The 25,933-nt window shown below is 40.2% G+C and overlaps 1 protein-coding gene across 4 annotated transcripts in view; it reads right to left on the reverse strand.

Moving 5' to 3' along the window:
- The window catches only part of LOC117383618 (rho GTPase-activating protein 6-like), a 108,289-nt gene that overhangs the window by 55,754 nt on the left and 26,602 nt on the right, over nt 1-25,933 (reverse strand). Inside the window, exon 1 of one of the 4 annotated variants that reach the window (XM_033980824.2) lies at nt 17,436-17,773. The exons of the other annotated variants lie outside the window; for them this stretch is intronic. Coding sequence (XP_033836715.1) covers nt 17,436-17,477 — 42 coding nt within the window. The 5' untranslated portion in view covers nt 17,478-17,773. Of the gene's footprint in view, nt 1-17,435; nt 17,774-25,933 lie in introns of those variants that run through there. 4 annotated transcript variants of the gene reach the window in all.

The raw sequence follows: 25,933 nt of genomic DNA on the forward strand, positions 1-25,933 counted from the left end.
TCACCTCCACTGCCCCGAGAACAAAGCCCTACAGCTGGGCCGCCCTGGGCCGCCCAGGGCCGTCCAGGGCCGTGGCAAGCTCCAACAGGAAGTCACACTTCACCAACACTTCCTGGACTTTTACACTGGACAATTTACGAGAGCTAAAAATGACCCGGTCCACTCTGCGGCCCGGGCAGACGAGTTTTAAAGATACACTGAGGAAAAACTACATTTTTACCCAAATACAACAAATCACCTACAGGCGTAATTATACATCCACTTTGAGGTTAGATTTTACATCAGATGCCCTACCGTCTGGACTTAGAACTGGAAGAAATGCATCCTGGTGAAGCTTTAAAGATTTTTTATTTTTGTTGTTGTTAAACGGCCCATATTACTCTATTTAAACGGCCCATATTACTCTATTTAAAGGCCCATATTACTCTATTTAAACGGCCCATATTACTGTGTTCTAATGTTTCCTCGTCACACACAGACCTGGAGTTGTGTTTTGTTTCATTCACACGTTTAACGCACAAACAAACCTGCATATGTTGATTTCTTCTCTCAAACTGAAAACTCTCTGTTCCACCTTGTGATGTCATCATGTGGCGATACAGGAAGTGCTCCACTGTGTTTTTAAACTCCACACACCTTCATTTATAGAATCATTTGGATCATTTCAGCTTCTGGAGTTGCCTCTTATCTGGACTGAAGGTAAAAGGAGCTGTTAAAACCTGTTGAAAACTACCACTTGATGACATCACAAGGTGGAACGGGGCATTTTGAGCTTTGGAGATGTGACAGACTAATAATAAAAGGAAACAAAACACAACTCCAGGGTTGCGGGTTCAACGTCTGGACCGACTTTGCAGTAAAGGATCCTCCAGGCTTCCATCGGAATGTACGCTCGCGCCGGGACACAGTCTGCCGCAGATGGACGTCCTCTCCGCGCACAAAAGCCCATATTGAGTTCAGATGACGAATAGACTCTTAAATCACGCGCGGAGCTAGCATGGCTGCGCTAAACGGCTGTAGCGTGGATGATATAGAGGCTAATCCCGGGAAAACGGCCGGCGCTTCGAGGCAGTTAAGGCAATCGCACGCACGGCAAATCATGGGATACGGCGAAGAGTCTGAAGACGGCGGCACGAGGCGAGGAGCGAGACGAGAGGCTGACGGAGAGAGTGTGACGTCACCACAGCGTCCGGCGGCAAATGAAGCGCGGCGAGGCTAGCGGTTATAGCGGCTAATTTAAACATTTTGAACTCACTTGACCGTGAATATCACAGCAACCAAAGAGCCAATCAAGAGTGAAGATATTGAAGGTGACAGCGTTACTTAGCAACGCTGTCAATCAAACCTGTTGCTAACGCTAACAGGAGCGACCTCGGGGAAAGAAGGACCTGATTTGTCTGTTATTAATGTTCAGATCTTGATTTACAGACACAATAGTGAAATAAAAACCCCAGGATCATGTAGAGGGTTAATACGAACATTTAAGACCAGAATGAGTCTGAAGCAGCAGAGACAGATTAAAAACAAAAATTTAAATAAAAAAACAAAAAAACAACCTTAAAATAATAATAAAAAATAAAAATAACTTAGAAAAATCCGTCAAAATATTAAAAAAAACTCAAAATAATAATTTAAAAAAAAACTAAAATAAAATAAAAAACTCAAAATAACTACAAAAAATAATAATAACAGAAACAATTAAAAAATAAATAAAAATGAACTCAAAATAATAATATTTTTTTTAAAATGAACCCCAGGATCATGTAGAGGGTTAATACGAACATTTAAAACCAAAATGAGTCTGACAGCAGCAGCTTTTCAATAGAAAGTGAATTGGAGCCAGAGTCGATAGAGCAGGAAGTGCATCCACGATCACTTCCTGCTTGTAACGCGGCGGTGGCTAGCAGGTTAGCTATGCCCATTTATATACCAGTGTATGAGTGAGACGCTTGAGGTCGATGAGGCTCCGTTTGAGAGTTTTGTTGTTTTTACATTGATGAGTTGATGAAAAAGTTCCACAGTTTGGCTTTACCGTCGTCAGTGGCGCTCCGTTCGTTTGAAAATCCGTGCAATCAGCCACATAATGTTTGATTTAATGAGTGTAACGAGCTTCATAAATAAAGTTTGACACACGTTTCTGTTGCCGTCTTTGCGGTGTTGTTTGTTCTAATCGTTTCACATGTACCTGTTAGCATCAGGCTAATCGTGCTAATCGTGCTAATCGCGCTAACCGACTTTTACACTTCGTCTTTTCAATCGCGCCGAATGTTTCCTCTCACACGTCAAAATCATCAAATAAACAAAATAAAACACATTTTTCCAGACGTTATTTTAAACTTTTTGGTTATCTTTGCCTAGAAAACTCCGCATTATGGCTTTAAAATGATCTGTCTTCAAGCAGGTGACGCCATCAGACAAAGATACAGGTCGGATCTGCGGAGAGACGAGCCCGTTCACGTTATGGGAGCAATAAAAACACCTGTCATGGAACAACTGCGACGTGGATATGCGGATACTGCGGATTAACATCTCTCTGTCCATTAGAGAAGTTACGTAATGCATCTTTAAGAGCGTGAAACTGAAGTCTTCTTTAATACAAACGTAAACCTCTTGAGCACACGAGCGTAAGCAGCGACATGTGTTTGGAAAAGTCCTAATCCGGGCGACGTATGTGCTGTGGGTTTAAGCTCGGAGTAAAGAGTCTTATGGAAACAGCTGATCCCGACAGAGTTAATGGGTGCAATGGAACGTCAACGGAACGACAACGGAACGGACACGGAACGGCACGCTCGGGCAGCTCCGGCTAAAGCTGCGGCTAAAGCTGCGGCTAAAGCACATGGTGTGAAGAGTAAACGGCTCTAATAGGATCAGGACTCAATCTGAGACACGGCTCTAAAGGCGAGAGCCGAGCCGAGACGTCCAAAGGCTAATGAGCTGAACGCGCCGCCGCTTCAGAGGAACAACACACTTTTACTACGCTGAAGTACTTTTACTACTGCTACATCTGTGAGACTTTTGTACACAAGGTTTGGCTGAATATTTTTAAGAAGTTAAAAAACAAAAAAAAATGGACCCAGAAAGAACAAAATACCAAAGAAATCTTTGGAAATAAACACATTCATGATTTATTTATTTTATTTTATAATTTTTTTATGTTTGTATTTTGTATTTATTTTTGTATTAATTGTTTTATGTATTTTTTATTTTATTTTATTTTTATTTTATTTATGTTTGCGTTTTATATTTTTTTTATTAATTGTTTTATGCATTTTTTAAATTTATTTATTTTATTTTTTATGTATTTATGTTTGTAATTTTTATTTATTTATTTAGTTTTTTTATGTTATATTTTATGTATATATATATATTTATTTATTTTATCTTATTTATTTTTCTTTTTTTTTTATCCAAATTGTGAGTATATCCATGAGGGTCAGAATTATGTAAAATCTGCAGTTATAGATGGTCAAAAGTCCTCAAAATGGCGCCTATAAACAGAAAGTTAAAACCATAACTCATGCATTTGGATCATAGACTGTATATTTAAACATAGGACATAGCTAACCTGTTAGCCGCCATGTTCCAAACAGGAAGTGATCATGGCCACACTTCCTGCTCCATCTACTCTGGCTCCAATTCACTTTCTATTGAAAAACTGTCCTCTCTCTCTGTCTCTGCTGCTTCAGACTTTTCATTCTGGTCTTAAATGTTCAGATTAACCCTCTACATGATCCTGGGGTTCATTTTTTAGTTTATATTGTAAGTTTGTTTAAGGTTTTTTATTTATTTTGAGGATTTTTTGTTTTTTGTTGGGGTTTTTTTAGTTATTTTGAGGGTTTTTTTTTTTCTTTTTACTATATTTTTTATTTATTTTGAGGGTTTTTTGTTTTTTATTTTTTTTTTATTTTGAGGGTTTTTGGTTTTTTTTAGTTATTTTGAGTTTTTTTTTCTTTTTACTATATTTTTTATTTATTTTGAGGGTTTTTTGTTTATTTTGTTTATTTATTTATTTTTTTGTAATTTTTAGTTTAGTTTTTTTTTTTTTTTTCACTTTTTTGAAAAACTGTGTCCTCTCTCTGTCTCTGACTCATTCTGGTCTTAAATGTTCGTATTAACCCTCTACATGATCCTGGGGTTTTTATTTCACTATTGTGTCTGTAAATCAAGATATGAACATTAATAACAGACAAATCAGGCGACTTCTTGAGAAAAACTGAGAAAAAGTTTGAATCCGACACAAAAATATCCCGTCACAGCTTTTCCAAACCATGAGCTGCGACAGGCGGACTGTGAAATCAAGTTTGTCATGACATTTCAAACAGAGACCCATATTTTGTTCCTTTCAGCGTTAAAAAAAAAAAAAAAAAAAAAAGGAGAAGAAAAAACATTGGAGCCATTTTCCCAAAGTGACAGATTTATAAAAGCAGATGATGATGAGTTATGTCTGTGGACGTGAGTCTGGAAACGCACAGACTCTGCTGTCAGCGCGGCTCTGGGTCGACGCACAACTGGAAGTCAAATCTGAAACGTGCAGTAAAAACGACAAAAAAATCAATGGAAATGAGTCTGGAGTCTCCTCTGGTGTTTTGGATTAGCAGATACTCCGCGCTTCAAGAGAGAAACTTACGGTGGAGTTTATTTCTACAGCAGATTTGAAACGACCTGAGATGAACCGAAGAACTTCAGATAAAAACCAACGAAAAACAAACAAACCAGACACAGGAACAGAACAAAAAAACACCAAGACACACAGACTGCAACCTCATAGACTGTGTATATAAGTGGACATAGCTAACCTGTTAGCCGCCGCGTTAAACAGGAAGTGATCATGATTTTTTTTTTTCATTATTATTATCGTCATCATTATTTTCATATTTATTATTATCATTATTTATTTTTTTTATATTATTATTGTCATTAGTATTTTCATATTTATTATCATTATTTTTTATTATTATTACTGTCATTATTATCATCATTATTATTTTTATATTTATTATTATCATTATTTATTATTTTTTATTATTGCCATTATTATCATCATTATTATTTTCATATTTATTATCATTATTATAATTTTTATATTTATTATTATTATTATTATTATTATCATTATTTTTTTATTATTATTGTCATGTTTATCATTTTTATCATTTTTATTATCATTTTTATTTTTTTTATAATTGTCATTATCATCATCATTATTATTTTTATATTTATTATTATTATTATTAAACTATAAACTGTGTTGAGGTGACGTTAATAATAATAATGGATAAAAAACACTCACCCAAATAATATCAGACCCACACCTCTATCAAATTCTCACTTTTTCATTATTTTTTTGCACATTTATTATTATTTTAAATGACCAATTATTATATTACGAAAACAAAACTATTAATCTGAATCTGAATCAGCCTTTTTTTTTTTCAGGGGCGTGTCCAGGAGGAAGAGCCGCTGCCCTCGACTCACACGCCTGCACTTTAAAGACGAGCAGACGCCTTTCTCACTCGCTCGTGTTAAATACCAGGGAGAAGAAGTGAGTTTGAGTAAAACACTGACGGGCGGTGACAGGCAGGGGGCGCTGTGCTGTTATCTGACCCATAGAGCGCACACGTTATAACACAACCAAGAACATTTTGAATTGTACCTGAAGTGAAAACAGGAACCAGAGCAGTAAATGAAATAAAAGTAGTAGGAGTATTGGTACTTTTTGTCCTCTTAAACTTGTGTGTCCTGTTAGTACTTCTACTTCAGTACTCAGAGTGTTTGCAGTAGAAGTACTTCACCACCTCTGTGAAGGAGGACTGGCTCTAGAGGAGGTGCATTAGCGGCTGTGAGAGAGTGTAAAGTAAACAGGAGAGTGTGTGTGTGTGTGTGTCTGTGTGTGTGTGTGACCTTTAAGACGAGCAAACGGCAGGTGAACTGTGCACTAACTGTTTATTTATTCTCTTTTTTAAACAATTACATTCCCAGTTCTGCTCCTATTATTTGTCATGTCCTGAATTTTCTCTCACTGCAACAAAACTCATCAAATCCACATGTATTTATTTTTACTGGTGTCAAAAGAATCGAGAATCGGATCTGAATCGATACTAAAACTAGTATCGAAACTTGGTACTAATATTTGGCAGGAATCGATACTAAAAAAGTCAAATTTTTAGGACAAAAAGAATAAGACACAAATGAGTTTACACACACGGAGCGCTATGAAGCTCTCTCTCCTTTCTCTTTCCTCTCTTCCCCTCCTCTCTCTCTCTTTTCTCTCCCTACATTCCTTTAGTCTCTCTTTCCTCCCACTCTCCTCCTCTTCGCTCTCTTTCTCCCCATTCTTTAATCTCCTTCCTCTCATTTTCTCTCCTGTCTCTCCTCTTCCCTCCCTCCTCTTTCTCCTCCTTCTCTCTTTTCTCTTTCTCTCTCCTCCTCTCCCTCTCCTCCTCTCTTCTCTTTCTCTCCTTCTCTCTCTCCCTCTGATCCCTCTCCCTCTGATCCTTCTCTCTTTCTTTCCTTCTTTCTCCTCTCGCTCTCTTCCTTCTCTCTCTCCCCCTTTCCTCCCTTTCCTCCTTCCCTCTCTCTGCCTCTCCTCCTTCTCTCTCCCTCTCCTCCTTCTCTCTCTCCCTCTCCTCCTTTTCTCTCTCTCCTCTTTCTTTCTCCTCCCTCACTCCTCCTTCTCTCTCTCTCCCTCCTCTCTCTTTCTCCTCCTCCTCTCACTCCTCCTTCTCTCCTTCATCTCTCCCTCCTCCTTCTCTCTCTCCCTCCTCTCTCTTTCTCCTCCTTCTCTCTCTTCTCTCTCATCTCCTTCCTCCTCTCTCTCCCTCTCTCCATTCCTTTCCCCTGTCTCTCTCCTCCCTCTTCCTCTTCCTCTCCTCTTCCTCTTCTCGTGAGAACATGTGACAGACGAGTGCAGATCTGACACATGTGAAAATACAACAAAGTACAAACATTTCAAATGTAAAATCACAGTGTTGTTTAAATAAAGACTGTTTTTATCATTGTGGTATCAGTATCGAGTATCAGTATCAGTATCGAGTCTCTTCCTCAGTACATTGATCTTTACTGGACACGGGTCAGTCCTGACAGTAAACGTGCCGTCGCTGTGGTGCAGGACGTGTTTGATTCACTCCCACATGTTCTGCCCTCGACTCACACGCTACATGCTACATGCTACATGCTACATGCTACATGCTACACGCTACACGCTATCTGTGTCATCTCTAACACGATTAAGACAGTATGTGTTCAGTCTGGCTCTCTGTCTGGCTCTCCAGCTCTCTGTCTGGCTCTCTCTCTGTCTGGCTCTCTCTCTGTCTGGCTCTCTCTCTGTCTGGCTCTCTCTCCGTCTGGCTCTCCGTCTGGCTCTCCGTCTGGCTCTCTCTCTGGCTCTCTGTCTGGCGTCTTTATGTTTTCATTCAGTCTGTCCAGTCAAATATATAAAGAACTGACTTTTTATTCTCTTTTTAAAAATTCTTTCTCAACTTTCTCCATTGTTAATTTCAGTTGTTGCCATGGTAACCGCAGGCTAACCTAGCAACAGTCACATACAAGTTTGGGCAGAGTTCATGGGATTCAGTCACATGATCTTTTTGTTGTTACGGGCGCCATTTTGAGGACTTTTGACAATTCAAATTTATATCAATTTCTATGGAACTGACCAGCTGACCTTTCATTACTTGACACTTAGATATTGAGCAGTAGTAGTAGTAGTAGTAGCAGCAGCAGTAGTAGTAGTAGTAGCAGTAGTAGTAGTAGTAGTAGCAGTAGCAGTAGTAGTAGTAGTAGTAGTACAGTCAAGCACTTAGATTCACTCATTAATAAAAAGTTGGTTCACATTTCATTTATTTTTTCATATTCCTGGTAAAAAAGCTGACGTGCTGCTGGTCCCACACGTCGGACGAACGCCCACATCGACACACTCCTGACCTTTGACCCACACTCAAACTGATGACTTCATACTTGACGATGCTTTGTTTCTATGACAACCTGTAAGCTCCTGTGACCCTTTGACCTTTGGTGAAAATGTGTAAACAAGTTCATGTAGGTTCGCTAACAGAGCTAATAGAGCTAACAGAGCCAAACAGAGCTAATAGAGCTAACAGAGCTAACAGAGCTAATAGAGCTAACAGAGCTAATAGAGCTAACAGAGTCAAACAGAGCTAATAGAGCTAACAGAGCTAATAGAGCTAACAGAGCCAAACAGAGCTAATAGAGCTAATAGAGCTAATAGAGCTAATAGAGCTAACAGAGTCAAACAGAGCCAAACTGAGCTACTAGAGCTAACAGAGCTAATAGAGCTAACAGAGTCAAACAGAGCTAACAGAGCCAAACAGCTAACAGAGCTAACAGAGCCAAACAGAGCTAATAGAGCTAACAGAGCCAAACAGAACTAACAGAGCCAAACAGAGCTAACAGAGCCAAACAGAGCTAATAGAGCTAACAGAGCCAAACAGAGCTAATAGAGCCAGAGCTAACAGAGCCAAACAGAGCTAACAGTGCCAAAAGAGCTAACAGAGCAAACAGAGCCAAACAGCTACTAGAGCTAACTCAATTAGCGCATTGTGTCTTTGGGTGAAGATGTTTAGAGCAGCAGCTGTCCGGAGCGACCGCGTCCGGAGCGACCGCGTCCGTAGCGACCGCGTCCGTAGCGACCGCGTCCGGAGCGACCCTGGTTTGGGAGCGTTCCATGCGTGGCTCTTCCTGCTGCGGCTCGTTCCATGCGTGGCTCGTTCCATGCGTGGCTCTTCCTGCTGCGGCTCGTTCCATGTGTGGCTCTTCCTGCTGCGGCTCGTTCCATGCGTGGCTCTTCCTGCTGCGGCTCGTTCCATGTGTGGCTCGTTCCATGTGTGGCTCGTTCCATGTGTGGCTCGTTCCATGCGTGGCTCTTCCTGCTGTGGCTCGTTCCATGCGTGGCTCTTCCTGCTGTGGCTCGTTCCATGCGTGGCTCTTCCTGCTGCGGCTCGTTCCATGCGTGGCTCTTCCTGCTGCGGCTCGTTCCACGCGCGGCTCGTTCCATGCGTGGCTCTTCCTGCTGTGGCTCGTTCCACGCGCGGCTCGTTCCATGCGTGGCTCTGTGTTTTCCTGGTTCATGTGTGAAAACTCCACTGAACTGCACAGGCCTCACATTTGAGCAGATCACACCTCATTTCAAAGATGGAATGTAGAGAGTCATGATTTCAGTAGATAATTTGTTCCTTCTTTTCATGTCGTGTGTTTCTTGCTAAAATATAAAGATTTTGGTGGGGCTTTTTTGGACATAACAATTTAAAACAGCTCCTTTTTCCTTTAGTTCAGTAAAGATTCAGAGAATACGAAGCTTAAACAAACATTTAATTTATGTTCTAATGGAAGATTTAATACATTTTCTTTCTCCTTTTCGAGCTTAAAAAAGAAAAAAAAAAAGTGAAATGTGCATTAAGTGTGTTTGATAAATGTGCTCGAAATAAATAAATAAATACATAAATAAATACATGAATACAAATAGATAAAAAATAAATAAGTGAATAAAAAAATAAATAAAAATACAAAATAATACAAAATAATACAAAATAAATAAATAAATAAAAAAATCAAATAAATAAAAAATCAAATAAAAATAAATAAATATAATAAAATTAAATTAAAATAAATGTAATAAAATAAAATAAAAATAAATAAACAAGCAAACACATAAAGTAAATAAATAAATAAATGACATTTTTCTTGCATATTTTGTGTATAAGCAGAATTTGAGCTGAATGACATGTCTGCCTTATTGTTTAGTAATCAGGAGGTGCACGTTAGCATGTTAGCGGTTGCTAGCTCTACTATATCAAATAGAGTTGAGAAAAGCACTTATAAACTCATCATGGTGAGTCATTAGGATGTTCTGAATGCATAAAGTTAGAGGGGAGGAACCTTGGACCACTGCAAACTGTGCCTTTAAGTTAAAAATGGGGGTGAAAGCGGGAGAGACATTCAGTAAACTGTCAGAACTGGGAATCGAACCAACAACTCTGAGGTCGGACTGGAGCTGGGCACATGCACCACAGATCTGACTTATAAAATCCTCGTATTTTCTCTTACATTGGTCCAAACTCTTGCGTAACTCCCCTCTAGGACACACGCCTGACCCCTCCCTGACCCCTCCCTGACCTCTGACCAAACCCATAACCCTCACGTAACGCTTTGGACTTAATAATAGCGCGTTTGCCCTTCATAAATCAAACATTTCCAATATTGTTCCTGTGTGATGTTTTTCACAGGCTCCTGCCAAACTCCATAAAAAGACACGAGGCTGGACGCGTTTGCGAAACTGTTCAGACTTTGAAGTACGAACGTGGACGAGTTTGTGACCTGTAAAAAAAAAAAACAACCTCCAAAATAAACAAAATGGTCGTTTTATCGAGTCGTTTGCGTCTGGGTGGAGCTCAAGAATCTGGTATTTGTTTTTCCTCCAGTTTGGAACAGTTTCTTTTCCGGCACAAACACAGAAATGAACCGGAGCGACATCCCGGGACGTGTGGACGATGATGTAATAAGACGATCTCCGACTTTTTTTTATGCAAAGTTGTCTGTCGTTATGTTAGAGACACAGAAATAGCAGCTATATAACACAGCTGGACCAGTTCTGTCTTATTTTATTTTATTTTAAAGGAAATAAAAGCTGGATTGGGACATTTTTACCTAAAAACTTTACATTAGCACTTTTTTTGGGGGTCTTTTAAAACTTCATTGAACTTATATCACTCAAAAATGAAATGAAACAAATAAATAAATGTAAAAATGGTTTATTTCATTAACATTACCGATCGACTCAAATGGTTTTTTTTTCATGTCTGATGCTGATTATTGCTGAGATTTGACAATATACAAGATCAATTTGGATTTTTTCCCCCAAATTCTGTATTTTAAATTGACTACAAACTCCCCCAGAGCCTTTTAAAGTGTGAAGTATAAAGTATTGTGTGTGTTTTTTAAGCCACAGATCGACCAAAACAAAATATCGCCCTCTGCTGGAGACGTAAGGCTGATAGCCGCTACGCTAAAACGACCAAATATCTGTCGCTAATGAGCAGAAGTAAAATAATGCTTTGAATGATCAATATATTAATACTTAAGAGTAGTATCGGTGCTATACAACAGTGGATGAAGTACTCAGCTTTGTTACTTAAGTAAAAGTACAGATACACAGGTAAAAAGTTACTCAAGTAAAAGTATCACATTAAAAAAGTATTTCAGTACCCGTTTAAAATGTAGTTTAATAGTAAATGTAGAGATACAGATTTAAATTATACATATTTTGGTCAGTAACAATATGAATCTGTTTCTTAACTTTCCTTCTGAATTTTGTGTATTCATTTTTGTTTGTTTTATTTTCATATATTTATTTTGTTTGTTTGGTTTATTTTTGTGCATTTATTTTTGTTCATTTTGTTTATTTTTGTGGATTTATTTTTGTTCATTTTGTTTATTTTTATGTATTTACTTTTGTTTTTTTTATTTTTTGTGGATTTATTTTTGTTTGTTTTGTTAATTTTTGTGTAGTTATTTTTTGTTTTACTCAAAGCTGAAGCTTGAACTCTTAAACTTTATTCAGGATGAAAAGTAGTTTTTACTTTTCAGTCCAGTTCAAAAACATAAGAGTAGAAAGTACAGATACTGCTCTCAAATGTACTCAAGTAAAAGTAAAAAGTACACACTGTAAAATGTACTTAAGTCAAGGACAAATCCCTAAAAATTCTACTTAAGTGCAGTACTTCACTACTTTTACTTCATTACCTTCCCCCTCTGGTCCTGTCATTAGATTAGAAACAGTGTCCCAAAAAAAAACTCATAAATTCAGTGAGACAAAACTGCACTCGACTCGACGCTGAAGCAGGTCTGTGGATGGAGGACAAACGCGTTTTGAAGTAGCGGGTTAATAAATGCACAGACACATGTGGAGTCTCCCACACTCACGTCTGTAATGAGCCACTGCAGCGAAGTCCACGACCCCAAAACCCTTAAACAAACATGAAACGCTAATCCACTAACGACGCCGTTTCTCAAGATCTCCCACATCGCTCCAGCGCACGCCGCCGTATTTAAAGTGCATTCTCAGTTTAAAGCGGCCCTGTCTACATTCTGTCCTTTTAGTCTAAGCTGTACTTCAGGACAAACTTGATCGATGTGAATAAACTGTGCACTGATGACTAAGGAGACACATGGAGCGCTCGCCGCCTACGCCCACCCTCCCACCGTTTAGTGCCTTTGCTCTTCACACTGGCATTCCATTTGATTTGTCTGAGGCTTTCACTGGATGTTTTATAAATTCCCAGTTGGATTGTGTCTAAAAAAAGCAACGGAAGTGAGATTGCTTGCAACTTTGAACACTAAAAGTTCACAGGGTTCCAATGTTGTTACACAAACTGATTGGGCCTATAACGGAGCCTTGTGGGACACCTTTTAGAAAACTGCAAATACGTATATAATTTCGACTATTACTACTACTATGAAGTGAGATTTCCTGCAAATTTGAATACCAAAACGTCACAAAAGTCCAATGCCGTTACACAAACTGATTGGGCCTATAGGGGAGCCTTGTGGGACACCTTTTACAAAACTGCAAATGGGTATATAATTTCTACTAGCTGCTACTATGGAGTGAGGTATTTTTGCACATTTGAACACCAAAACTTCACGAAATTCCAAAGTCGTTACAAAAATTGATTGGGCCTATGATGGAGCCTTGTGGGACACCTTTTACAAAACTGCAAATAGCTACATAATTTATACTACTACTACTACTACTACTATTAAGTGAGCTTTCTTTCAAATTTGAACACCAAAACTTCACAAAATCCCAATGCTGTTACACAAATTGATTGGGCCTATAATGGAGCCTTGTGGGACGCCTTTACAAAACAGCAAATACGTACATCGTTTCAATTACTCGTTTATTACTTTGACAACAACAACTACTACAACTGTTGGTAAAAAAGTCCCACTCACAAGACAGAAATGAACCTTTCTTGAATATCTTTAGATTTATCTTGAGCTGTATCAGAACAAATATCGAGTATCAAGTATCGAGTTTATTCCTCAGTATCAAAATCAAGCTTGAAATGTTAAGTATCGTGACAACATAACTACACAAACACAACAACACTACAAAAATGTCCTGAAACGCACTTCTGAACCGCCTAAGTCCACTAAATTAGCTTGTTTATGTACAGTTTAAGTGGCCCCATAACGGACCCTTGTGGCACACCTTTGAAAAAAAACCAACAAATTACAGCTATTTTTACGGCGCGGTCGTAAACATTCAAACGGCGTGTTGTAATAAACAGGTCAAGCCAAACGCGCTGTACAAACGTTGGCGCCATCGGCCTGAATGCCGCGCAGTCACTTTGCCAGGACTGTTTGTACTAGGAAAACAAACACACCTACTGCGCCCGGACGAGTGAGGACGCTACCTGTACGACGTATTTACTCAAAAGAGGCAGAACGCAGCAGAGGAAGGAGGAAAAGGACGTCCATTTCTCAGTCCGTGAAGTCAATAGACCATGAGAGAGACAAGAGGAGGGTCTATGGAAGCAAACACGGAAAACAAAGAGGAGAATTTGAAGCTTGTACCAACAGGTCGTCCCGGTATTTTGAAACGTGTCCCTGTTTGACGGAAGAAGACGGATCGTACAATCACTCACAAAAAAAAATACTGTTTACTTTTCCTCTTCTTTCTAAGCGTTCCACCCTTTCGCTCTCATTTCTTCTCTTTTATTACAAACAAAGCCGACGTATTCACTCACTCGTCCCTCAAGTCAAAACGTCTCATGTCTTTAGCTGCTCGTATCGTCTCTAATATCAAAATAGTAAAAAGAATCACCCGCATGGCCACTTTATTAGGTACGCTAGGTCATACAAAACCTAATAATTAAATGATTACACGTTTGGCAACACAAAGGATCTATGTTCACAACAAAGAAACACTGGCTAAAGTCCAAGTCGAGTCTGAATAAACAGAAATATGTTGGCACCAAAGACTGTTTATATAAATGTACATAGCAAAACACGCTAGTCAGGATTGTTAGCGCGCGTCCGGCTCCGTCGACTCGTCGTTTTGGTCTTAAATGTTCGTATTAACCCTCTACATGATCCTGGGGTTTTTATTTCACTATTGTGTCTGTAAATCAAGATATGAACATTAATAACAGACACATCAGGTCCTTCTTTCCCCGAGGTCGTTCGTGTTAGCGTTAGCGTTAGCGTTAGCAACAGGCTTTAAATGGCTGATCTACTGTATTTCTGGAAACAAGATAAACAGGTTAATTCATTCAAAAATCCCCTTCAGTTTATCGCTTTCGTCAACAAACGTTCGCTCTTATGTCGAGGCCGGACAATGTAAAGGAACTGACCTCAGCTGGACCCCGGCCAGGAACACTCCAGATGTGAAGGGTTTTCTACGACAGGACAGGGTCAGGGGTCGGACAGGATTGGACAGGGTCAAGGGTTGGACAGGGGCTTGGACAGAGTCAGGGGTTTGGTCAGGGGTCAGACAGGATTGGACAGGGTCAAGGGTCAGACAAGAGCTTGGACAAGGGTCAGGAGCTTGGTCAGGGGTCAGAGAGGGTTGGACAGGGTCAGAGGCTTGGACAGGAGATTTGGTCAGGGGTCAGATAGGGTTGGACAGGGGCTTGGAGAGGGTCAGGGGTCAGAGAGGGTTGGACAGGGCCAGGGGCTTGGACAGAGTCATTGGTCAGACAGGAGCTTGGACAAGGGTCAGGAGCTTGGACAGGGTCACGGATGATACAGGGTTGAACGGGATCAGAGGCTTGGACAGGGTCAGAGGTCAGACAGGGTTGGACAGGGGCTTGGACATGGTCAGGGGTCAGACAGGGTTGGACAGGGTCAGGGGTTTGGACACAGTTTGAGTTGAACAGAACATATTGATCTACTGGACGATACAGGGGTCAGACAGATCGAGTCACTTCTGTCACTTCCACTTCTACAAAAACAACTTTATAAACACGTGTCATAAAACTCTGACCAGTGTTACTTCAAATACTACACTGCTACTGCTAGTACTACTTTTACTTCCTCTACTACAAACCCTCTGAGGCTTTTATAAATGAACGAGTCGGCTCTTTGGAACGGCTCCTTAACGTGAACGGTTCTCAGTTTTTAAAAGAACCAGATATTTTTCTGTTCAGTTTTGATGTTTTTTTTTATTTATCCTGAACCAACAAGAATCAGAACAGAGAGAGAGATTTGGGCACAAAAAAAAACATATTTGGCGTTTTTTTAAATCATTATTTGTGCAAAAACATTTTAAAAACACGTGGTCCAGGTTCTGTCGCACAAACGTCAACGATCATGTTTTTATTCAGCGTTTTCCACCTTCAAAAGCTCAAAACGTTTTACAACAAAACTGATAACGTTCATGTCGAGAGCGGGAATCGAACCGTCAACCTTCAGATCAGTGGGCAAACGCTCTACCGACTGAGCCACCGTCGCTCTTAACACCACACACACACACGAATGAAATGAATCGCAGTTAAATTCATGTTTTTATGAAGCTAAAATCGAAAAAAAAACAACGATTTTGCATAACACAGGAGCTCGTCTCGTCGCCATGGAAACGCCACCGCTTTAAGTCGGCGGGATTTGAACCTACAACCTTCAGCTCACCGGACCAACACTCTACTCTAAATATAAATAACTCGTAAAAGAACCGTGCGTTTGAGCGGCTCTCCGACGACAACGGATTCCAAAAGACTCGGATCCGACAAAAGGAGCCGAAATTCCCGGAAATGTATAACGTTCCCGCCCGAAATCCGCCGTAAACTCCGACTCGCAAACGCAATATTAACGTGATTTGTTCCTTTTGGACGTTTTTATTACCCTCGCGTCTGATGTACGTCCCCCCGGTTTGACCCGATCGCCTCATTCCCGTAATCTGAGTAAAAAAACTGCGTCAAACTTCAACCTGCGATTCTTAAAAACGAATTCCTCCCTGCTCATTTCAAAAGCGATCAATCCAGCGCGCTCTTTGTACAAAAACCCGACGCCGTTTCTTTTTTCGGCCTAAAGTAAACCGCCGTCCCGTCATCCATCTGCGAGATCCAGTTGTTTAGATGTTCTATATTACCCCATTAACATCACCCAAAGCAGCACTTGTGTTGTGTGTTGTCATATTTTAGCCGCGTTCTTGTGTGTAGTTACCGCCGCGGGATTAATGGCGGGAGCGCGGAGGCATCCGGCTAAAAGTTCAGTACTATTAATAAAAAAAGACAAGTTGACAGGAGGAAAGTTATCTCCCGTTACCTGCATTTCTCCGGGACGCTTTTTTTTTTTTTTTTTTTGGAGGTTTCCACTGGAACCAGGAGAAACAAACAGAATCTATCCAACAGAAACGCCATTTTTTTATTGTATTTCTTTATTTCCGTAACCATGCCAACATATTTGCGGCTATTTCCGTCCCAAAAAAAAAAAAAAAATCCCCCATAGAAGCGCAGAGCAATTTCCTCACAGATTTGTCAGAGATGTTTTAACACAGATGCCCAACCGGTGGAGAACTTCTTTGAGCTTCTGACAGGTTTGATTTTGAAGGATATTCTCCCATAAAACACATAATTCAGACACTTACGCAGGTTTTAAACTGTGGAATGAGTTTGTACGAGTTTGTTTCACGCGTGGATCCTCTTCTGCTGCTTTTAAAACTCTACAAAAACATATTTCAGTGGCGGTTCTGATGAGGTTTTTACGCGCGCGCACTGACTCGGCCCGTGATAAACAGTGTAATTGTGGTGTTACGTGGCCTGCGCGCGCACCACAGGCTCGTGCTCCGCTCTCCCCCGGCCCCTGACCACAGCTTTACCACCGGAGCAGCCAAAGAAAACCAAATTGTTTTTCCAATCAACGCTGAGAACCACACACACGCGCGCGCTGGACGCACAGTGGAGACGTGCCCAAAGACGCACGGGCTCCTCACTGTACGGGATGGAAAGAAGGAAAGAAAAGGAAAGGAGAGGAAAGAAGAGGGAAAGGAGGGGTGGCACTGAGCGTTGAATAAAATGCAAGGCAGCTGAATATGAGCTGGTGAGCACCGCGCGGAGGCTCAGTTCTCACCGGTGTCTCCTCGGGGCCCACATCTTCTTGTTTTGCCCGTATCTCTCCATCTTTGCGCCATTAGAGTAAAAAACCATCAACACCTGCGCGTTCTCTGCAAACTTTCACTCTCCAACTCAGGAAACAAGTGGTTTTTGAAGCGAGCAAAACACAGCGCGTTGCTTCACATCTGCTCACGCCACAGGAAGTTTTGTTTTGCTTTTTACGCGCTGTTTGGTGTCAGTGACTAATAATAAATGTGACATAGTATCTGGTGCAAATGTGCGCGTTACACGAGGAGAACACAGCGCCAAAGCTTCACTGACATGTCCCAGAGGCTGCAGAGAGGGAGGCTCGTGCGGAGGACTTACCAGATAAGAGTTCTGCCTGTCGAGAAACACGGAGTCACCCATCGCTGCGGGTTAAGTATCCTCATAAAGCGGGAAAAAAACACGAAATAACCAAAAAAAAGCGGTGCGTCTGCGTGCGTCAGGCTGCTCCTCACTCTGCGCCGTCTCCCCTCGCTGCACCAAAAGCAAAAAAAAAAAAACAAAAAACAAAAAAAGGTAACTCAAAACAAAACAGAAGGTTCAAGAGTGGATGTTTTCAAACGCGCGTGTGAGAAAGTCCTCAGTGTCTCCAAAAAGCGCGCCGTGCGTAATGCGTAAAAATGGATCCATACCGAGCGCACCGAGCCGAGCACTCACACTCTGCCCACAACAGAGGCTGGACTGAGGCAGAGAGTGGAGAGAGTGGAGCGGGGGAGGACGGAGGTAAAGACAGCAGCAGGGGAACGAAGCACTTCCGGTGTGAGTTTCAGAATAAGAGTGAGAGTGCGCGTCAGAAGAGTCAGCGCGCACGGATTTTATTGTGGAAAGTCTTAAGGTGTTTTTCCCACGGAGTGGACAGAATAAAAGTGTGAGTAAAAGAAAGAGAGAGAGAGAGGGACAGAGAGGGAGAGGGAGGGAGAAGAAGGGAGAGAGAGACAGAGAGAGAGGGAGAAGAAGGGAGAGAGAGAGGGAGAAGAAGGGAGAGAGGGAGAAGAAGGGAGAGAAGGAGAAGAAGGGAGAGAGAGAAAGAAGGGAGAGAGAGACAGAGAGAGAGGGAGAAGGGAGAGAGAGAGGGAGAAGAAGGGAGAGAGGGAGAAGAAGGGAGAGAGAGAGAGAAAGGAGGGAGAGAGAGAGAGGGAGAAGGGAGAGAGAGACAGAGCGAGGGAGAAGAAGGGAGAGAGAGAGGGAGAAGAAGGGAGAGAGGGAGAAGAAGGGAGAGAAGGAGAAGGGAGAGAGAGAAAGAAGGGAGAGAGAGAGAGAGGGAGAAGGGAGAGAGAGAGTGAGAAGAAGGGAGAGAGAGAGGGAGAAGAAGGGAGAGAGGGAGAAGAAGGGAGAGAGAGAGAGAAAGGAGGGAGAGAGAGAGAGGGAGAAGGGAGAGAGAGAGAGAGAGAGAGGGAGAAGAAGGGAGAGAGAGAGACAGAGAGAGGGAGAAGAAGGGAGAGAGAGAGACAGAGAGAGGGAGAAGAAGGGAGAGAGAGAGAGACAGAGAGAGGGAGAAGAAGGGAGAGAGGGAGACACAGAGAGAGGGAGAAGAAGGGAGAGAGAGGGAGGGGGAAGAAGGGAGAGAGAAGGAGGCTGAGAAAGAGAGAGAGAAGCAGAGAGACAGAGACGTCATTTTCACACATGTCCACCTCAGAGTCCAGACCCTAAAGACGAACAACCAAACACAGACTGACCCAAAAGTCACTGACAGCTGAAAAAAACTCATAACTTTTTTGTTTCTAAATCTTTTTCTTTTATTTTTCCAGAGCGTTTAGATCGACTCTTCCCACATTAATCTGAGCAAATCCAGCACCGAGGAACGAACCCTCAGTGTGCAGAGGAACTTTGAGTCACATGGGTCAAACTCCACATTTTAACACCAGAGACGCCCCGAGTGTTTTTCAAAGACAGGGGGCAGTATCTCCACAGACCTGACTCGTCCTGACTCGTTTGTGAATAAACCTCAGACGACTTAATAAACGACTTAAAACGGAATATCGAGGATCAAATAAGAGACATGAGCGGAAATGATTTAAATGTGACGCAAAGTGAGTTGGAAAAACAAAATGGCGGAATGATTCATAGAAGAAATAAAAATAAAATAAATAAATTAAATAAACTTAAAAAAAAAATCTCAAAAAATTACAGAAAACAGACAAATAATAAAAATAATAAAAAATTGAAACAGACATAAAACAATTAAATAAAAGTTTAAAAAAAAGTATATATCACAAAAAATTACAGAAAAAAATAAAAATAAAACATGAAATAAAAGTAAAAAATATATATCACAAAAAATATAGAAAAGAGACAAATGATAATAATAAAAAAGAAATAAAAGTTTAAAAATATATATCACAAAAAATATATAAAAGAGACAAATAATAATAATTAAAAAATGAAATAAAAGTAAAAAATATATATACATATCACAAAAAATACAGAAGAGACAAATGATAATAAAAAAATGAAGTTAACTTTAAAAAATGAAATAAAAGTAAAAACGGTGGATGCTTAAAAATGACAAATATTTTTTTATTTAGGTCATTTTTACTTCTAGTTTAAGTCGTGATAAGTTCAAGTGTAAATTAACTATTATAACCGTAAATATATCGCCAAAAACCTCAGAAGGTTCATTTTATCTACAGCTAAAATTTGATGAGTTTAACTTAAGAATTAAAGAAGCGACTGAAGATTTAAAAGTGTCAGTGACTTTTGTATTAGATTGTGTGACTTTTTTTGTGTCTTTTTTGTGCATTAAAACAGAAAAACGTCACAATATTCACCTCTGTCTGTGTTTGTGCCTTTTACAGCGTCGATCATAGTGAAAAATCAAACTGAACTGAACGGAGCTGAACTGCAGTGTTTTCACGTCCCTGACCCTAAACGCAGCTCCGTGTGATGAAACGTGCCTTTGTGTTTTTGTGCAGTCACAGTTTTACGGTAACATTTGTTTATCTTAACTCATACCGTAAGTCTGACTCCCTCCTGCGTTTGCTTCAGATGTTCTGGGAAGTGTAAAAGAAACACGAGAACGAAGACGTGAAAAGGAACAACAGGAGCTAAATCAGCGCGGTCGTTCACAATCTGCATTTTAATATTACATTTATAAAACACACACAGCTGCACAAACGCGAAATAAAGTGGAATCTCACAAAACAAAACACGCAAAAAACACGACAAAACAAAACAACACGAGTCCCGTCGAGCTCGTGTTTAAACCCAGAGCAAACAAAAGAGTTTAAACATATTTAAAGACTGAGCCGTTCAGATCTCCAGTAAAACAACCTTTACATCACAACGAAACGCTCGGACGTTAAACAAACAAAATCAACTCAGCGGCACTTTTAAGACGGAAAAACACGACTATTACGACGACTCACAGCAGCAGGTACTTTAATTATCATAAAACATGATCCAGTGACTTTAGATTTTTAGTTTAACAGTTTAAACACTCCAACGTGAAAAACCCTGGGTTATTTTGGGCGTGATTGACAGGTGGATGAGCCAATCAGGGACAGGCATCAGAAAAAATTAAAAAAAAAACATCACAATGGCTGAAAAATGGGTCAGAGCTGATGTTTGGTCACTTTTTTGGGGTTATTTACAGAGTTGGGTTACACATTTTCACATTTCCGTCTTGTTTACTAACCATCTGGGTCAAATCCTCTCAAACAACCCAGAGAAACGGGTCAAATCCAGACTCGTCCTCGGGTGCGTTTGCTTCTTTTAAAAGTGTTTCTACAGGTTTTATGTCTTTATCTGTGTGATTTTGTCTAAATTTTACACAGTTTCATCATTTTGTGTGAGTTTAAAGAAACATGTGACCTTTGACTCCTGAACGTGATGACGTCATACTCTCATTTGTCCAGATGGGGGCGCTAGAGCTGCTTTCCTCACTGTTTACACTGGACTGGGTCATGAAATATTCCAAACTGTAAATTCACAAATGAGACACAAGAGACGAGAACAAAATGAAGATTAAATATTTAAATTTAGCTGCTCCAGATCTGAAATATGATTGGACAGAAGAGAATGATGTCACTGAACCGGGACTGAACCGGGACTGAACCGGGACTGAACCAGGACTGAACCAGGACTGAACCAGGACTAAACCAGGACTAGACCGGGACTGAACCGGGACTGAACCGGGACTGAACCAGAACTGAACCAGGACTGAACCAGAACTGAACCAGGACTAAACCAGGACTAAACCAGGACTGAACCGGGACTGAACCGGGACTAAACCGGGACTAAACCGGGACTAAACCGGGACTAAACCGGGACTAAACCGGGACTGATCCGGGACTGAACCAGGACTGAACCAGGACTAAACCAGGACTGAACCAGGACTGAACCAGGACTGAACCAGAACTAAACCAGGACTGAACCAGGACTGAACCAGGACTAAACCAGGACTAAACCAGGACTGAACCAGGACTAAACCAGGACTAAACCAGGACTGATCCGGGACTGAACCAGGACTGAACCAGGACTAAACCAGGACTAAACCAGGACTAAACCGGGACTAAACCGGGACTGAACCAACACTAAACCAGGACTGAACCGGGACTGAACCAGGACTAAACCGGGACTGAACCGGGACTAAACCAGGTCTAAACCAGGACTAAACCAGGTCTAAACCAGGTCTAAACCGGGACTAAACCGGGACTAAACCAGGACTAAACCGGGACTGAACCAGGTTGTGACAAAATGGGCCTTTGTCCTTTTTTAATAGTTGTATAATTTTGTTTGTACACGTCTGTTCATTTTCAATAACTTTTCAATTCTAAACTAAATAAAACTGTCCCGGGTTTGTTTAGTTTAGTTTTCAGTCAGTTAAATCACCCACACTAGTGAGTTTAAATATATTCTATTTAGTTAAATGTGTCAATTCAGTTCAATACATTAATCCTCTTACCTGCATCTCCACATGGTCCAGACAAAGAGGGGGCGTGGCCTATGTCGGCCATTTTATAGACTTGGGTGTGGTCTTGGGCCGGACCATGTGGAGGGAAAACTGGTTTAAGTTTGTTTATTTCTTTGTGTTAATGTCTTGTGTATTTTTGTTCAATGATATAAGTGTTTATAGTTTATTTTGTTAAACACTTTAGTAAAGGGACTTGGGCCTGAGATGTGGTTTTATATTTAAGATTCTGCTCATGTTACACCCACAGCCCCTGGAGAAGAGATGGAGTAAACCGGGGGAGGAGCTTCTGTACAGGAGAGGATTTGAGCCGGGGTAATTAGACAGATGGGGGACAGATTATATTTATTTTATTTTATATTATTTTACTTCATTTTATTTATTTATTTTCTATTTTATTTTATTTTATTTTATTTACTTTCGCATCAGATTGTGAGCCTTTTCTGTCCCATACTCCGGAACAGTAGGTGGCGGTAATGCTCCTATACAATGGTTGCCAACCGCCGTAAAACAAGAAGAAGAAGAAGAAGAAGAAGAAGAGATGGGGATGTCCTCAGACCCATTATAAACATGAACCCATGGACTGGGTCAAATGAGCCCATCAGAGGAGTTAAATATGACCCAGAATTAAACTAGTGTTAAATAAAACCCCAGACTGTGGGTCGGTCTGTCGGGTCTTTTTTTCTTTCGTGTGGACAGATCTGCAGATTCTTCCTCGACGTGACAAGAGCTTCAACAACGACTAAAGTGAACTCAACGAATTCAAGAAATAAAACTGTAAAAAATAACACAAAAGTACAAAAGTATAAAAGTATAAAAGTATAAATGTATAAATGTGTGAGTGAAACGGCCTCAGACTCAGACTCAAAGGTTCAGTTTTTTCTGTTTTTTCAGGTTTAAATTCTCTTTGGGATTTTTACAACAGCAAAAAAACACGAGGAGCAGATTCATCGCTCAGCCACAAAACATCTGAAATAAACTCATTCCACCGAAGTCCACTGTGCTTTTATGGAACTGTGAGGTCCTGAGGCAGTAGTAGTATTAGCAGTAATAGTAATAGTAGTAGTAGTAGTAGTAGTAGTAGTAGTAGTAGTAGTAGTAGTAGTAGTAGTAGTGCTTTAAGTATCTGATAAATCATAATCATAGAGTGGATGCAGTAACAAAAAACCTTTGACCATGTTCCTTCTGTGTATTTGTACTTCATGGTTGTATTTACTCTTTAGCATGTATCTGATGCAGTAGAATGTGTGTATTATACTGCATACTATACTGTGTACTATACTGTGTACTCTGCTGTGTACTATACTGTACTCTGCTGTGTACTTCTCAACACAAACGACCTGAATCTCACAACTCGGGTCAAGTTTCATAGTTTCAAAAACACAAAAACAAACAAGGACACGGAACTGAGACGAAAACACGATGGACCTGAGTCACATGACCTGAGTCACATGACCCGAGTCACGTGACCTGAGCCAAATGACCCGAGTCACATGACCTGAGCCAAATGACCTGAGTCAAACTCAGACAAAAGAACAAAATAATGTTGGATGTATTTTCATGAGTTGTTTGTCCCAAAGGAGCAGTAGTAGTTTATTATGTAGAAGAGAAAGACCTGGACACGTCACATGACCTGCACACGTCACATGACCTGCACACGTCACACGACCTGCACTCATCACATGACCTGCACACGTCACATGACCTGCACTCGTCACATGACCTGCACACGTCACATGACCTGCACTCATCACATGACCTGCACACGTCACACGACCTGCACACGTCACATGACCTGCAGTCCATCCAGTCACATGACTAATATAAGGACAGTCAGGTCACACCTGACCCGAGGTCACATCATGGACGCTGCATAAACAAGAGCGAGTTTAACCCTATAGCGTCGGATCCTATCACTGATAGAGCGGGTTGTGGACTTTCCAGCAGCGTAACTCCGCCCCCAGTCGTGCTCATGTAAATTCAAACTGTGTGAGAAGTTCAGTTGTTGTTCAGTTTTATCTCATGTTCATGAAAATGCACTGGACATGTAAGAAGTCATAAAACATTTACAAATACATATATGTAACATGTTTGTATTCGGTGGTGGATCTTTCAGACACGATCGTTTTAAAAGAGGCGACACTGAAAAAGTCTGAGCAGCTCTGAGCTACAGAACAATGAATAACCAAAGTAAAATGTATTTTGTAAAGTATTCACACCTGGACCAGAGTACTGCGTGTATACTGCGCTCTGAATACTGCGTGTTTCTGTCTCTGTTTATTAAAGTTAAACTCAATCCTTCTTCACCTCAGACTCGACTTTATCTGTGTCACTCTGGACACAGGAGGACAGAGGACAGAAGAGGACACAGGAGGACAGAGGAGGACACAGGAGGACAGAGGAGGACAGAGGAGGACAGAGGAGGACAGAGGAGGTAGGATAAGGTCGTGTTACAGTTTAAATCGTGTTTTTAAAGCGATGGCGTCTCGCTGACATATTTTTAAAGCGTTTTGTGAAAAATAAAAGTTTTCTCAGACGCTGCATGTCTATAAAAGCAGAACGGCCCCGAGTCCACGTCCCACGAGACGATTTAAACCAACCAAGTACATAAATGTCCGTTTGAGTTTAATGGGACGAGATGTCAAACTTCCAGAAAACAGTTTGAAAATTATGTCCTGAACAAACTCAAAACGATCACTGGACGTTCATGAGGTTTGCCCGAGTTTAGATCATAGACTGTGAAAAGAAATGACGTCACCACATTAACGAGGTGAGACGTTAAAGAGGACGTTTGGAAAAGACGCCTGATTTGTCTGTTATTAATGTTCAGACACAATAGTGAAATAAAACAAAGTAAAAGTAGAAAAATACTTCACTTAAGTGGAATTTTTAGGGATTTGTCCTTTACTCAAGTACATTTTACAGTGTGTACTTTTTACTTTTACTTGAGTACATCTGAGAGCAGTATCTGTACTTTCTACTCCACTGCGTTTTTGAACAGGACTGAAAAGTAAAAAGTACTTTTTATATGATTTGAGGGAGTATTTTTACTGTGTTCATGAAACATCCTGAATGAAGTTTAAGAGGCTTCAGGTTTAAGCAAAACAAAAATAAATAAAACACACAAAAATAAACAAAATAAATACACAAAAATAAACAAAATAAATACACAAAAATAAACAGAACAAGGAAAAATAAATACACAAAATAAAGAAAAATAAATACAGAAAAATAAACAAAATATATCCAGAAAAATAAACAGAATAAGGAAAAATAAATACAGAAAAATAAGCAAAATAAGGAAAAATAAATACAGAATAAGGAAAAATAAATACAGAAAAATAAGCAAAATAAGGAAAAATAAATACAGAATAAGGAAAAATAAATCCAGAAAAATAAGCAAAATAAATCCAGAAAAATAAACAAAACAAATAAAAAATAAATCCACAAAAATAAACAAAAAAAATACAGAAAAATAAATACACTAAATAAACAAACAAAAAATAAACAAAACAAAAATAAATGCACAAACTTCATAAGAAAAATGAAGAAATGGATTTATATTGTACCAAAACATTTACACTTTCACAAATGAACAACACTTTTTTACTCTTTAAGTTCATTTTTAAACAAACACTTTAATACTTTTACACAAGTGGAGACTTTTATTTTTTGAGTAACTTTTGACCTCTGTATCTGTGCTTTTACTTCATCCACCTCTGGGTCTGAGTACTCACGATACGATACCTGTAAATGTGCAGTATCGGCTCTTTTTGTATCAGAAAAACCCGACTTTAAACCCACTTCTCTGTGTACAAATCCGTAAACAGACTGGTCCACTACAGATCCAGTGTTCTCGTGCTCATTAGCTCGTGTCAGCGCTGTCTCCCTCCTTTAGCGTTGACCTTTG

This window comes from Periophthalmus magnuspinnatus, chromosome 2 (assembly GCF_009829125.3).
Source record: "Periophthalmus magnuspinnatus isolate fPerMag1 chromosome 2, fPerMag1.2.pri, whole genome shotgun sequence".
Classification (NCBI taxonomy): domain Eukaryota; kingdom Metazoa; phylum Chordata; class Actinopteri; order Gobiiformes; family Gobiidae; genus Periophthalmus; species Periophthalmus magnuspinnatus.